The sequence below is a fragment of the Onychomys torridus genome, unplaced genomic scaffold (genome assembly GCF_903995425.1).
Source record: "Onychomys torridus unplaced genomic scaffold, mOncTor1.1, whole genome shotgun sequence".
NCBI lineage: Eukaryota > Metazoa > Chordata > Mammalia > Rodentia > Cricetidae > Onychomys > Onychomys torridus.
In genome coordinates this window covers 1,252-16,269 of record NW_023411463.1, presented here as the reverse complement: position 1 = coordinate 16,269, position 15,018 = coordinate 1,252, and the positions used below count along the sequence as shown (strand labels likewise).

The window sequence follows — 15,018 nt, the reverse complement described above, 5'->3', positions numbered from 1 at the left end:
GTCCCTGGTCCCCAGAGACAGGGAGCACTAAGAACTAAGGCTGTGGTGTGAGAACGGGTGACTGGACATGGAAAGGCCTGAAAATAACAACATGCACACAGCACAGGAGCCCAGAGAAGGGATCATGCCAGATTCTGTGAGAGTGGTGTCTGCCCTGTGTGAACCCAGAAATGTCCTTCAATGACAACACTCAGGCTCAGCTCCACTTTATCTTAGTGTTTATTACCCTCTTCTCAAGCAAGTAGTTACTACTCCAAGAATAACACAGTTTTGAAACTCTTGGTCCATATTCATGTGAGATAACTATTGTGTGTTCCCAAGCAACTTCAGTGTTCATGGGAATGAAGAACCCCATGTCCTGACCCCAGAGCCCACATCACAGCCTCCTGAGGCAGTAAGGAGGATGCTCAGTATTTGTCAGGCAGTCCTGCAGGTCTGTAGTGATTGGGGTCCTTGCCACTGCGGCCCCAATGGTTGGCTTCCTGGTCAGCTATGGTATCCTCATGTCCACGGCCCATGAGACTCTGAATGCTCTCTCTTGCATCACTAGGAGAAGCAGACATGGAGGAGATCTATCACCACGCTTCATGGCCCCAGTCAACACCCCCAGTTCTCTCATTTGCATGGAATGGCTTTAGGAGAAAACCAGGAAGGGCCAGGCAGGAGGTCAGCCCAGACTGGTCACCCCACACTAGCTGAACATCACCAGGAACACTGGTGATGATGGGAGTCATTCCCTGTCTACATTTGGGAGCAGGCTCACATAGCATGGCTGTGTGCTGACTGCCCAAACCCAGGGTCTACACTAGGCGTAGATGAAGCCAGTACCAGATGAGCAAGAGGAGGGGCCCCACATTTGCATGACTCTCCCCAATCCAATCTTCTACTACTTCCCCCAGAAGTGTCAAGCCCTGCTACCAAGGTCCAGTCTTCCATCAATCTCTGTTTACCTGATGACTTCAGCAGCCCAGACTCCTCCAGGACCCCTTTGGGCTGCATCATAGTTCCCTCTAGCATGGAAGTATTTGTCTGAGTTTTTCCAGTTGGCCTCCTTCATGTCAGAGTAGGCTCGCCACATATCCCCAGCCCCTAGATGAGAAAGACAGCAGAAACATGAACTTTAAAGCTCTCCCCATGCCTTAGAGAGGATGAAAAGAACTCATGGCTTGAGCCTGTGGTCTGAGCAGCTGAGAGCGTGAATGGAAGATCATCTCCTGATCCTCACTGTGGTCTCCTAGTAACTCTGGAGGGCCATTAGGGGGCCCAGGGGCCCTGTGTTTGCCTTTCTTTCACAGTGCTGCTGTGAGCTGCCCCTCAGTGGGTGGGAAGCATCCAATGAGGCAGTACAGTGTCATTACATAGCAGGATGTGTCAGCTTCAGTATCGTGGAAGTGTTTGCTACAGAGTTGTCAGCTTCTGCCACCGGACCTCATAGCACATTTCCTTAGAAGTGCGACCTAGTGTGTCTACAGCCATGGAAAATGCCCTGCGAGCACGCTACCTCCAAGCAAGGCCAGTGTTTCCAGAGGCAGCTACCCTCAGCCAGGAAGTCCCATCTCGAGGTGACTGTTAGTACCCAGAAGGCAGAGGGGAGCTGCACACAGGGAGCATGGACTCTGATCCCCAAGAATTCTGTCCTGACAGAGAGCATGTGACCCACAGTCACACTGCCATCTCTGCCCTTTGACTAGACTGCACAGGTGTTGTGCTGTCTTGAGGGAGCTTTGGAGCAATGATCTCGGCTGTGGTTGCAGGTTCTGATCCTCTGAGGAGACACTGAGAGTCACCATGCCAGGTACACCCAAGGCCAATCTTGAGTCTCTAGGTGCAGGGGAATGACTGGTCCAGACCTGGGTGGTATTGCAACTCTCTAGGTGATGCCATTGGTACCTTATATTGCTCACAAATGAATTTAGAAAGTGTCTGGCAGACTGACAGATAAGGTTGTCCTCAAGCACAGCTAGGTTGTGATCTCTGCTCTGCCTCCTGCTGTAGGCAGTGCATTTCAGGAAGTCTTGCCCGAGTCCCTGGTCCATCCTGACAAGCAGGACAGTGAGTCCAGCTCTTCTGAATGCTCGGGTCTTGTATAACAGGTGTGGGTGTTCACCAGGGTCCATGGAATGAAGACACAGAAGCACCTCAAGGATGAATCTTTTCCAACTGCAAAGTGGATTCCTCTCTCTGGACTGAACCACTGTAGCTTAGCAGAGGGCCCTTTGATTGTAATACAATTTACACCTTCAGCAAGTCAATTTCATTTACCTAAACCTCTTATCTAAGCTCCCCCCCAAAGGGACAATGCCAAATGCAAATTTTCAGTAAAGGAATACTACCGTGTTCTGAGTTGGTCCTAAACTAAGCTTGCATAGGCTTTAAACCCCCTAGGAAACTCTCAGATAAGACTTAAAACAGAGGGTACCAGAGACAGGAGTTAGCAATCACAAAAGGCAGATCAAAGCTAGGTGCTAACACTCCGGAATCTGCAGGAATTCTCCCAACACTCAGGAGACCCCTAGAGGCTGTGCCTCTCTGTCCCCAAAGCCTTACCGTGGTAAGCCTCACCAAGGAATGAAAACCAGCTTTGACTGCTGACTCCCAGGACCAGGGAGCAGAAAATGAGTCCAGTGAGAAGCTTCATCCTGCTGAAATGAAAGGACAGGCTGAAGGAGATGCCCACAGTCTGGTACCTCCCCTCTGGTGTCTCATCCACAGATGCCCTGGTTGTTCTGTCTTACTGATGTTCAGGAGTGTCCTAGAGTGGCCCCTGGAGACCTCACAGCAGGACCCCCCTCAGAGCCACAAGGTCTCAGTTCTGACCCCATGCTGCCTTCTAGACTAACTGTTTATGAAGGCAGCAAGGCAGCTCTGATGGAGATGCAGGAGCAGAGACTAGATCACCACTCCCTCCAGGAGCCTCTGATTCAGCAGGAAGCATTTCCCACGTGTCCCTCAGCCGGCACAAATCCCACACCAGGTGAATGGAAGTGAGGAATTCCCTTGAGAGCAAAGCACACTTGCTGAAACACAGCACACACTAAGTATCTTTGCAGAGGTTTGTCCCTCACCTGATGTCTGGTGGGCAGAGATGGGTGGCTGTGGCTGTCAGGGAAAGGAGGCTGGTATTTATGCTGAGCTTCCCTGCTGGGGTCAGGGGCAGAGAGAGACTGGCACCGTGCTTGGGGAAACTCCCAGCAGGTCATTTCTTCTAAAAGACTGCAACAGAAATCTGGCTTCATCCACAGGACGTTTCCCGTAATTGTGCAATGTGAACACACTATACACCTTTGTCTTTTCAGTCTTCTGGGTCAGAGTACATACTTTGTAATACTGATGGAACTGAGGATGCTGAGAGGCAAGGAGTGGCCATCTCAGTAGAGGATCAGGGCTCCTAAGGATAGGAGAATAATTTCTGTAGCCTAGGCATTGCCTCAGGTTGGTTTTTATTTTTTAACCTGGAACTGACACTTTACCCTTAGTCAGTCAGTCAGTCAGTCAGTCAGTCAGTCAGTCAGTCAGTCAATCTCTCCCCCTCTCTGGTTTTTGAGACAGAAACTGTGTAGCCCTGGCTCTCTTGGAACTTATTCTGTAAACCAAGCTGGCCTAGAACTCACAGATTCACCTGCCTCAGCCTCCCAAGTGCTGGGATTAAAGGCGTGGCCACCACAGCCTGGCTCTCTTGCTCTTCTTAAGCAGAAACGTTCTAGGGAGAGGGTTCTGGACACCACAGGCAGCCTGGACAAGGTGACATCATTACAAACTGAAGATGGATGGAGAAGACAGACTGATTCTCTGCCTGAAACTAGTTTCTTGTTCCTCCTCCTTTGGCTGGGCTCTGTTCATCCCAGCAGACAAGCTCATTTAGTCTCTTCTTTCTGATGTCACTCTCCTGTCATCCCGCTCTTCTTCCTTGGTATGAAGGAAAAACAGACTTTCAAACTCCCAGGGTACGTAGCATGTGGGAGGAGAAGAGAGGGGCATCGAGATTCTATCTGACTTTACAGATGTCTTATGTGCACACAGGCCATTAGCGAATAAAACAGATCAGTTACGGCCCCTGTGGCCTGGCCAGCAAGTTATGAATCTGACCGATCTACCTTCTTTGTTTGAGGTTAAAGACTCAGGAAGTAATAACAAAACAAAAAGACAAACCCAACTGTAGCCTTAGGACAGATGTTTTGTTTACATAATGATTGCAAGGACTCCCACATTGTAACTTCAGAGTGACAGCAGATGGGTCTGTACTGTCCCTGCGTGTGTGTGGTGTGTGTCACACCACCTGGAGGGTGGTCAGCAGCCATTCGTCACCATGTTTGTCCTAATGGGCTTGCAGAACCAGTACACTGGGCTAACACAGTCCCTGTACTGAAAGGTCCGGCCTCGTGGTGTTTACATCGCAGGGACCAATAAATAAGCACACGGCACAAAGCAGGCCACCCTCAGTGTCTGGATTTAAATGATCCCTGGTGATTGTTGGGAAGAAATGTTTTTATGATCAAGCATAGCAACTTTTTGAATACCAATCATTTTCACAAGATAAAATAATAATAATCTCAGGTTTCAACGATGGCCCAACATTTGCTGCCCTTTCAGAGGACCTGAGTTTGGTTCCCAGCATCCATGTTAGGCATCTCACAACTGCCCATAACTCAGTTTCAGGGTATCAACACTCTCCTGTCTCAGCAGGCTCCTGCACATGTATGATGTACATAAACTCACACAGACATAAATATGTTACATTAAATAATAAAAACAAATAATTCTTTAAAAATAATCTCTAGTAAATTTTTACAAATATTATCAGAGTTGCTAGGAAATACATTCAACAATCAATTGAGGATTTTTGCTGCTGAAAAAAGGGAGGAGGGATTGTATGAGGCAGGGGAATCAAGGTCATGAGGGGGAATCCACAGAGACAGCTGGCCTGAGCTTGTGGGAACTCCTGGACTTTGGACCAAGTTAGGGAGCCTGCATGGGACCGACCTAGTCCCTCTGCATGTGTAGCTTGGTCTGTCTGGAGGCTCCTAATAATGAGATGGTGACCTGAACCTGGTGCTCAGCTGGTTTGTAGGAACCTGTTCCCATGCTGGATTACCTCACCCAGCCTTGATGCTTTGGGAGGAGTTCTCAACTTGATGTGCCCTGTTTATTCACGCCCAAGGGAGGCCTGCCCCTTTCTGAATGGAGATAGAGGAGTGGATGGGGAGGGGGGTAGATGGGAGGCTAGGGGTTGGAACAGGAGGAGAGGAGGGAGGGGAAACTGTGGTTGGTATGTAAAATAAATAAAAAATAATAAAATAAATAAGTAAAATGACTAAAATAGCAACTACCTAATTTCTGACCAATGAACTCACAATGAATGTTTTGTGTGCATTCCACACTAACACAGAGAGGGAGGGGCTAATTCCATCTTCTCTCAATGATACAACAACTATGCATGATAAATTCCAAAAGTGAAAAATTGCCTCATTCATCTGTCTGTGTGCCACATGAATGCCTGGTGCTTCTGGGCCAGAAGAGGATGTCAGATGCCCTGAAACTGGAGGGAGAGATGGTTGTGACCCACCGTCTGAGTGCTGCTAACTGAACCCAAATCCGGAACAGCAGCCAGTGCTCTTAACTGCTGAGCCGAGGTGGGTGCCTGGGTCCAGGTGCAGAAGGCTTAGTTTGGGTGCACAGGATGGAGTTATTCTTGATCCTTTGAATGTTAACAAAGCTTCAAAAGTGATTTGATAAATTGTATCTATAGCCTGGCACTGGTGGTGAACACATTTAATCAAAGCATCAGGAGGTAGAGGGAGTTAGTAGATTTCTGTGAGTTCGAAGTCAGCCTGTTCTACAGTGCAAGTTCCAGGACAGCCAAGGCTACACAGAGAAACTCTGTCTTGGAAAAACTTGTGTATAGGACACAATTGTCTGCTGGTCCACACTGCAGGTAGACTCCAGATTCCAGTCACTGTTGCAGACAGTAGGGTGGAGACTGCATCCTCCCTCTCTGTGGTGTCCTTTGCCCTGGTTCTTTCCATTATGTAAAGCCCAGCAGGCTGCAGAAGGCAGGAAGACTGTGGAGAAGAGAGGTGTGCAGAGGTGTGTACACTGTGCTCCTGGGTACTTCTCACTCACCAGGTCAAAAGGATTTCCCCTTCACTGTGGGTGCCGGCTTTGGAAGGGACACATCTCAACAGAGCTAGGGTCTATTCCCTCACTACGTCCTTTAGAACCACACATGTGACTGGCTTGTGAGAAGAGGCTCAAGAGGGACACCTTTCCCTCTGTCCCTCACGTCTGTAATGGGCTGCCTGCTGCCAAGAAGGGGGGAGGAAATGGACAGTGGACTTGACCGCTAAGCCTCTGCTCTGAATTAATTTATTTCTTGGTTTTTCTTCCTGGGAGATAGCAAATCTTAGGCTGATGTATCCTTTGCTTTAATGGTTCCTTAAAACTGAACTTTTGTATATACACTCTCATATATTTTTCTATTATTACCCATTTTGTTATTAAATACCTAGGAGAGTTGTCTTAAGCAAGCATCACCATCCCCTCATTAGAAGTCTCACATTCATGAAACCATAGCCTGGACTGTCTGTCCAACATCTGCTTCAGTGATTGTCAGATAAAGGACCCAGTGAATCCTTGTCCTGTGATTAAACAGCCGTGGGATAAAACCCAACACTTCAGTCACTGACACCCATGAAAGTACAATGGAGCAGAAGAACCCCTGTTGCTGAGTGACATCATAGCCTTGGGATCGCCATATACCAAGGTACTGCTCACATGTGGATGGCCCTGCTGTATGGAAAACTACTGTCCTGCAATTCACATGAAACTGCAGCACACAGAATTCTATGCAGGCTTTGATGATGGTAAAGAATGTCTCCATTCCTGGTTTGTACTTACTTCAACGCACTTCTTTTGGTTAACCACATTAGTGTACAAGACTCTTCCCTGTGTGCCAGCAACAGCCTCATGCACCTGATACTCACTCTTTCTTTGTTGTACTTGGAGACAACATGGATGGATTAGCCTATATTGTCTAGCTGTGTGCAGGTGCATGTTCACACAATGACCTGGGCACCTTAGCCATATTGTGATATGAGGAGCTATGTCCTCCATAAGTAACCAAGATGGCAGACTGTTGGGACATTTGTGGGTCCTTTGAGAGTTGGAGCCTTACTAGAGGAAGTATATCACTGGGATGTATGTCACTTTGAGTTCTTATAGTCTTACTTCACTTTCTGTTTACTCTCTGCTTCCTGCCTGCATCTGAACTTCCTGCCATGTCTCCCTGCCATGATGGATTCTTATTCCTCTGAAACCATAAGTATAAAACCATTCTTTTATAAGTTTCTAAGTTATGGTATTTTTGTCTGGCAATAGAAGAGTAACTAAATTCTGCGTCCCTCAGAGCACATCCCTGTCTCTAAGCAGTGCATGCATGTAGGTGAACACGCCACTGGTGCAAATTCAGAAGGCCCAGGAGTACAGAGGCATGGATCCCTTGATGCACACTTTCTTGGCTGTGAAAACAGCAGAAATGCTACTGAACATCACTGGGCCCACCCAATCCTATGCTTTTTCTTAGACACTATCCCCTCTACACCAGGACTTTAAGGGTGTCTCACAGTTTTACTATGGGGCATAGCTGAAGTCACTCTAGGTCCTGGAACACAAGGTGACTCTTCCCCTTAGGACCATGCTGTTTCCAACCCAAGGTGCTGGATTTTAAGATCTATGATGGGAATTCAGGGTCATGGCCTCTCCTGGACAAATCCTCTGGTGTTTTGTAACAGGGCTTTCACATAGGGAGAAGCATGGCAGGGTACCACAGGGACAATGTCCAGGTTTTGTTGTCTGAAGCTGGATTGCTGTGACCCATGGCCCTTTTCCAAACTAAGCCACCCATCCTAGAATTCCTGTAAAGCCACCACTCATTTTTTAATGCATGGGTCAATTTCCAGAAAGCCTTCTTAGGGAGTTCTGAGGTAGAGCTGGAGTAGGCAGAGTGCTGGCTGAGGGCTGCTATGTTCTGGGTGCTGGTCCTTGAATGAGTCCTACAGACTCTCTGAGGCTCTCTGCAGACTCTCTACAGGCTCTTTCAGAGAAATGGATTTGGTCATAGATAGTCTCTTCTTCCTGTGTAACAGCATTCTTCCCAGGAGGGGTCCTGCTCCTGATAGAAGGAATGGGTTGACTGTGGCCCTCTGACACATGGATCCCATTCCTTAGGGTGAAACTTGAACCCTCTGTCCTGTATTTAAGGTTTTCCAAGTTCAGAATTAGTCTGCAATTCCTAATGTGTGTGCTTTCGTTTTGTTTCAACTACTCAGGACTTCACACATGCGAGCAAGCACTATACCACTGGGCCATATTCCTAGCCCCACATTCACTTCTGCGTGCTGTATGTTATCTCTAAAAAGAAAATCTTGTTTATAAGCACTTTTTCTAAGAATGTCTCAAAAATATATTATAGACATATCTATCCCCACTAGCCAGACTTCTATTTTTTTCACTCTTGGCCCTCCATCATTCTCTCTCTCTCTCTCTCTCTCTCTCTCTCTCTCTCTCCCTCCCTCCCTCTCTCCTCCCTCCCTCCTCTTCCTCCCTCCTCCTCCCTCCCTCCTCCCTCCCTCCTCCCTCCCTCCTCCTCCCTCCTCCCTCCTCCTCCTCCCCTCTCCCTCCCTCTTCCTCCCTCTCTCTCATCTCTCTTCTCTCTCTTTTCTCAGTAGATTGAAGCCTGTTGGGGAAAACCAGAAAGGCATCAAGTCTACTTGATATTTAGAAGAAGGTGCCATCCTGGCTTCTGGGTATCAGCCACTCCATGAAGCCGCCAACTTGTGAAGAGGGGAGGCTGCTGCCTCTGTCCACAGGTCTGAATATTCAGTTCCTAGGCTCCCTCACTTGGATTGGCTTTCAGTGCACAGCCTTCATTCAGTGACCAGAACCAGCCTCCCAGGATCTTCCCTCTACTAACATGATCTCACTAGTCCCCCTTCCCCTGCTAACCCTGCCAGCATCACTGACAGTCCTTGGTGCTCTTCAGGCTGCTTCCCCAGTGTTCTGCCAGAGCACAGTTCATGGTCCATTCAAAGCTCTCTGTGCTGGACCAGCAGCACTGGCTGCTGCTGTAGACTGGTTCTATCACAACCTCTCCCTGCAGTTCTGAATCAGCACCCTCGCCATGTAAATGTACTCATAGGAATCTTGACATCTTCAAAAACAATTCCTCTCATATCAAACACATCTGGCCTTTGTGTCTTTCATTTTCCCCCACTAATCCATCCTACTGGGTGTCTGCTTCCAAAGTTTCCTAGCATGAGCTTAGCTTCTGCATTGGAACTTGACAGTGAAAAAACCCAGCAATTGTGCATTTCTGACCACTCACAATGCACCATCTCCTTACCTTTCTATTCTGGTCTTTAGTCACATCAGAGTCTGCATCACAGTATGTACACATCATCGTCTCCTCACCCATCCCTTCAAACTCTTGTAATTTGATGATCATTTCCACAAATAATAACAGGCATTTGTAAGGAAAAGCCAGAAAGAAAGGACTGTAGCATCATTCTGAACAAATGTACATCCACAAGCCATTATCCAATCATCAAACAACCAAAAGTTAAGACCTCCTCAGGTCTCTGAATCTACATTGATTATACTAAACCTCTTGGTCATCCTGTTGTTGCCCCGAGTCATGGAGATCCTGTGGTCATCATTCTGAAGGAGCAGTGCCCTTGTGCTCTCCAGCAGGTCATAGATGGGGCAGCCACTAGGATGGGCCAAACCAAGGCCCAGCATGTGGGTCTGGATGGTAGATGAGCTGGTCAGTCTGGCCACTGGGGCCACCCCCTCAGGGGACGGGCAGAGCCGGTCTGCCTAAGCCATGCCATCTGGGCCAGCTCTCTCTCACCTGTGGTTAGAGGTGGGCCATCTCTTCCATTGCAGGGGTGGGGTGGGGGATTGTGGCACCAACTCTCACAGGAGTACCTTCTAGGAACTCTCAGTAGTAACCTGGAGAGACCAACTAGGGTTAGAAAATGTTCTTCTCTGTTATGTCTCAGGTTGCTCTGACCACAGGCTCAAGCCATGAGTTTTTTCATCCCTGTCATCCTCTCATGTTGTCTTTCCCACCCAGGGGCTGAGGACATGTGCGCCTACTCTGACATGAAGGAGGCCAACTGGAAAGATTCAGACAAATACTTCCATGCTAGAGGGAACCATGATGCAGCCCAAAGGGGTCCTGGGGAAGTCTGGGCTGCTGAAGTCATCAGGTAAACACAGACTGTTGGGATACTGAGCCTTGGTAGTAGGGATTGACTGTACTAGGGGCCCAGGGGTAGATGAACCTTCAGAGAAGGTCATGCCAATCTGTGGCCCCTCCCCCTCTTGCTCAGGCAGTTACTTCCTCCATTCATACTCAGTGTGGATCCTGGGCTGTGGGCAGAGCCAGCACTCAGCTCATGATGGGTAGACCTGTTTCCAAATGCAGACAGGGAGCGATTCATCCTTGCCTGTCTGGTGATGGTCATTCAGTACAGGGTGGCCAGACTGGCCTAAGCAGGCCTGGGCTTGCAGGGTCCTGTTTTAGGCCCTCCTTCCTGGCCCTTCCTGGTTTCCTCCTAAAGCCATTCCATGCAAATGAGAGAACTGGGGGTGTCGACTGTGGCCATGAAGCGTGGTGATAGATCTCCTCCATGTCTGCTTCTCCTAGTGACGCAAGAGAGGGCATTCAGAGTCTCATGGGCCGTGGACATGAGGATACCATGACTGACCAGGAAGCCAACCATTGGGGCCGCAGTGGCAAGGACTGCCTGACAAATACTGAGCATCCTCCTTTCTGCCTCAGGAGGCTGTGCTGCGGGCTCTGGGGTCAGGACATGGGGTTCTTCACTTTAGTGTCCACTGTGGGTGTGGAGGGCCCTCCATACAGTGCACATGTAATAAATTCATAAGAGATGAAGTTTCCTGTCATTGTGTTTTCAGTGGGTGGACCTGTGTGGTATAGAGTCAATACTAAACACATAGAATAGACTATTTAGGCTTAGCTCTTAGGTTCTCAGAAGTTACATAGAGAGCTCTGATGGCTGGCCCATTCCCCCTCCAGGCTCATGTGACTATTCAAGTCCCTGAAGTTACAGAGATACTGTTTTCAGACCTTTCCATGTCATGACCTCCACCCTCTGTGCCTACTGTGTTCTAGCACTTTCTCTTCTCTCACTCATTAGTCTGATATTTCTCTGCCTCTGTGGACAGGGACACAACTGTGGGAAGACTGCCGTGATGGATTCTGCCTCAGACACTGCCATTTCTGTCTCAAATACACATTCTCTCTCTCTCTCTCTCTCTCTCTCTCTCTCTCTCTCTCTCTCTCTCTTCTCTCTTGTTCAGGATATTGAACTCAGGGCCTCACACACGCTAGACAAACACTCTACTACTGAACTATAGCCCCAGTCTGTAACTGTTTATTTCCCAGGAAGGATTGAGCAAGACGGATTCTGCCAAGGCTTGTTGGATTTACAGCTCTCTTCTCATCCATGTTAAGTAGAGAGACAGCAGCTGCTCCATGGCAGCAAGGTCCTGGTAGCTCTACCTCCTCTGGAAGCTCAGCTAGAGAAACGGACATAGCTGGCACTCTTTTCCAGGGAGTGTTGCTCTTGCTGTCCTCCTGAGATCCATTTCACATATGGTTGGTAAGTTCTAGTGGGGAACAATGATATTTTCTGATGGTTTGCTCTCTAGAGGTAGGGTCTCATGTAGCCCATGTAGGACTGGAACCAGCTTTGTAGCCATGGATGACCTTAAACTTCTGATCTTTCTGCCTCCACCTCCTGAGTGCTGGGAACACAAGCCTGTGCTGCTGGCTAGCTTTGTGTGGTGGTGCTGGGGATGGAGGCCATGGCTGCAGACACCCTGGGAATGCGGGCTATTGCTTGACTTCCAGCCCAGCATTTCTGTATCTTTGGGTCTGAGCTAAGTGGAAGAGGGACTCAGGAAAGGCTGGTTGATCAGCTTTAGTCAGCTTCACTAGGTTACAAATCTGGCAGAGAGTCTAAAGCCCGTTATTCTTGTCCTTGCAGCAGAGATTTGGAGATGAAGAAGGAATGCAGGTTAGCCTGTTTGTACTAGTCAGAGTGGGTCTGTCATTTTTTGATTGAGATAAGGCTCATCTGTGTAGCCTTGGCTGGTCTAGAATTTGCCTAGTAGGCCAGGTTTGGCCTCAGGAATAAGGGCATTCCACCTGTCTCATGCCTCTGGAGTTCTGCGGACTGAAGGTGTGTGTTCCAATAGCCCTGCCTGTGCGCGTTCTGTTTTGACTGCTCTCCTGGCTCCTGCAGCAACCATGACGGCTTCGCCACAACCTTGTCTTTTGCTCTTTAATTCGCGGGGAGTTCCAGTGCGTGATGGCTGGTATTCGTTGCTTCAAGTAAGCCAGTATCAAGGTAGAGAATTTGGATAGGCATCGGGCACACTTTAACCCCCAGTGCCAGGGATAGCCCTCTGTAGCAGAGGCCCAACATATTTGTAGGGCTGCACCATACACCTTTAAAAACTACCCAAATGAGTCCAGTGGTAAGGGATGTGGCTTTCATGTGGCTTTCGCCCCCTTCTACACTGGTCAACTTGCCGCCACCCTCTGAGGGACCGTTCAGAACCAGTTGACAAGGTCCAGCCTGTATTGATCCAGAGGGATGAGGATTTCCAGAGAGTGTGCCTCCACAGAGAGAATTCACAGACAGCAAATTCCCCGTTTGGAGTGTAAGTGGCACTCAGTGTGTCTTCCAGAGGCACATGAACTTAGTAAACCGTGCACATGACTACAGATAGTACTTTCTACAAAAATTCCCATCCTGTTCTAGCACATGGAAGTTCAGCATTGCATGTCATGTATTTTCAATACCACAGTCTACTTGTAGTCTGCAACTGGTCACCCCACCACCCATGTCGTTCCCCTCAAACTGAAGCCAATACAGCCTCTTCCCTGTGCTGCTTATCAGGGATTTTGTCACCATCGATGAAAAAGTAGTTGATCACACTCTTGGCTGTGTTTTCTTACTGCCATGATTAAAAGTAGATTCTTTGCCCCCCGGCCAGCGGGGTGTCAATGGGGCCACCCACCTATGGGAGCGGAATGACAGGACAGGGGACACAAGAGATGGACAGCAAGACAGTATTCTGATCAAGCCGCCAAAGTTTAATTTTCCTCCACATGGCTTATATAGCATAAGAGGGGAAGGGGCAGGGAAGGTGGGAAGGGGAAGAGATGTGGGAAGGCGTGCAGTATGTGGGGAGACATGCAGGTCGTGCAACTGCAGGAAGTCTGCTAAGGTGACTGGTCAGGGGCCATTTGTTCTGTTGCTAGGCTACCTGACCATGGAATGCTCTTTACATTCGGTTGCCATGGCACCTGACTGTGGAATGTTCTTATCTTTGGGAGCCTCCAGTTAGCAAACAGGTGTTACTGCCCTGGGGGAGAGGGGAAGGCAGTGGGTTTATGACTTATTCTCTGGCTTAGCTAGTACTTTCCATGGTTCATGTTTCATTCCTGAAATCTTGGTCCCTAACAATTCTTAATCTCCTCTCACTGCACAACGGTCCCTTGTTAGATCTCTTGCTGGAGAATCCAGTCTCTTCTTTGTGCACAGCCCATATAAGATTACAGCCTAGAACTCATTAAACTGTCAATCAATCAACTCAGTCTAATCCATGGAGAAGCCCTCTCATTGTGGTCACCAGGGAAGCCCTTCCCGGGGACATGCACTCACCTCCATGGAACATTTCAAAGGGGTGGAAATGTGAAAATCCACACAAAAAAATCCACTTCTGCAATGACCCCAGGTTCACTTTTGTAAGTTTCCTCCATTTGTAGGCACTTGGACTTGTGGAGACCTTATCGGACAATCTAGAAGCCAATTACCAAAATTCAGACAGATACTTCTCTGCTCGGGGCAACTTTGAGGTCCAACAAGAGGAGCTGGCGGCGTCTGGGCTGCTAAAATAATCAGGTAATGGCCCTGCCACGTCATGCCTCTCACTGTTTCCAGCCTGTGGTCTCTCCTGCTGTCTGTGCTCGCAGGGTCCGGGTGGTCTGCAGAGGAAGAAAGGGAGGGAAAGGATGGAGAGTGGGGATGGATACACTCACAAAGAAGAAGTGGAACCCAAGAAGGGGTCCTAATGCATCTTGTCACAGGGAGTGGAAAGGACAAGCAGGCTGAGGACCTTGCCCAGGAGGCTCATATTCCGTCTTCCCTGTGCCTAAGTTTTCACTCCTCCAGTATGTTCTGGCGTCATTTTTTGGTAGAGAGGAGAGGGACCTTGGAGGTGGGGCTGTCTCACTCTGGGATTCACCTTTTCTCCCTTCCTTGGCTTTCAGCACCAGCAGGAAATACTTCAGGGTCTCCTAAACCGGTATTATTTTGGAATGAAGGACCATGGATTGGAAAGCCTGGAATCTACCCGGAAAGCGAGGAATGGGGTGAAGTGGCAAAAACCCTAATCGCTTCAGACCCCAGGGCCTGCCTGAGAAGTTCTGAGCGTGCTACACAGGCTACACTGAGGGACAAGGCTGTGAGCCGCATCCTTCTCCCCTTGTTAGGACGTCACTGGTGTCCACAGGAATCACAGAGAGATGCCCAACAAATACTTTGTGGATGGAATTTGTTGATGGAAATGGGGAACTGTCAGAAATGCTTTCTGGGAAGAATTGCTAGGTATCACATAGAAGATAAGTAGAGGAGGAGCTGTGACCACCAGGCAGTAGTCTGAAACCACGCAGGGCCCTCAACAACCCCATCAAATCTGCTCTAGGCCTTTGGACACACCAGCTTCCCCTGACAAGTAGGCGCTGAGGTAGCCAAAGAGTTGCCAGCCATGTCAATCATCTCCACAAGTGAAGTTTGCTCTGAGATGTGTCCTGATCAGCTGCCCATCAATTCCTCCTTGATATAGATCAGATGTGTGTCCCTACTACAAGATCTTCTGGTCATACCAGGGCCTCTCTGCTTGTGTTATTATTGTTTCCAGGCT

At 48.7% G+C, this 15,018-nt stretch overlaps 2 protein-coding genes across 3 annotated transcripts; one reads left to right on the top strand and one right to left on the bottom strand.

Annotated features, from left to right (window-relative positions):
• Positions 1 to 407: 407 nt before the first annotated feature.
• Positions 408 to 2,638, bottom strand: LOC118575154 (serum amyloid A-5 protein). Of its 2 annotated transcripts, none has more exons than XM_036175823.1 (3): positions 2,548 to 2,638; positions 951 to 1,089; positions 408 to 546 (listed from the first exon to the last, which is right to left on the bottom strand). In XM_036175823.1, exons 1-3 carry the CDS (start codon positions 2,636 to 2,638, stop codon positions 408 to 410), a joined length of 369 nt encoding a protein of 122 aa, XP_036031716.1. The 2 variants fall into 2 exon arrangements, with proteins under 2 accessions (XP_036031716.1, XP_036031717.1); XM_036175824.1 differs by having other exon boundaries at positions 408 to 459.
• Positions 2,639 to 6,687: 4,049 nt separating this feature from the next.
• Positions 6,688 to 13,993, top strand: LOC118575153 (serum amyloid A-5 protein-like). The gene is made up of 5 exons (XM_036175822.1): positions 6,688 to 6,693; positions 7,801 to 7,816; positions 10,130 to 10,265; positions 10,706 to 10,898; positions 13,862 to 13,993. Exons 1-5 carry the CDS (start codon positions 6,688 to 6,690, stop codon positions 13,991 to 13,993), a joined length of 483 nt encoding a protein of 160 aa, XP_036031715.1.
• The last annotated feature ends 1,025 nt before the right edge of the window (positions 13,994 to 15,018 follow it).

Bases quoted from the DNA above. Each gene is read 5' to 3' on its own strand.
- LOC118575154 (XM_036175823.1), bottom strand. From the start codon at position 2,638: ATGAAGCTTCTCACTGGACTCATTTTCTGCTCCCTGGTCCTGGGAGTC. The intron at 1,090-2,547 runs GTAAGGCTTTGG...TTTCTCATCTAG, and splicing joins CCTTGGTGAGGCTTACCACG to GGGCTGGGGATATGTGGCGA. The intron at 547-950 runs GTAAACAGAGAT...TGCTTCTCCTAG, and splicing joins TGGGCTGCTGAAGTCATCAG to TGATGCAAGAGAGAGCATTC.
- LOC118575153 (XM_036175822.1), top strand. The intron at 10,266-10,705 runs GTAAACACAGAC...TGCTTCTCCTAG, and splicing joins TGGGCTGCTGAAGTCATCAG to TGACGCAAGAGAGGGCATTC. The intron at 10,899-13,861 runs GTGGGTGTGGAG...CTCCATTTGTAG, and splicing joins TCTTCACTTTAGTGTCCACT to GCACTTGGACTTGTGGAGAC.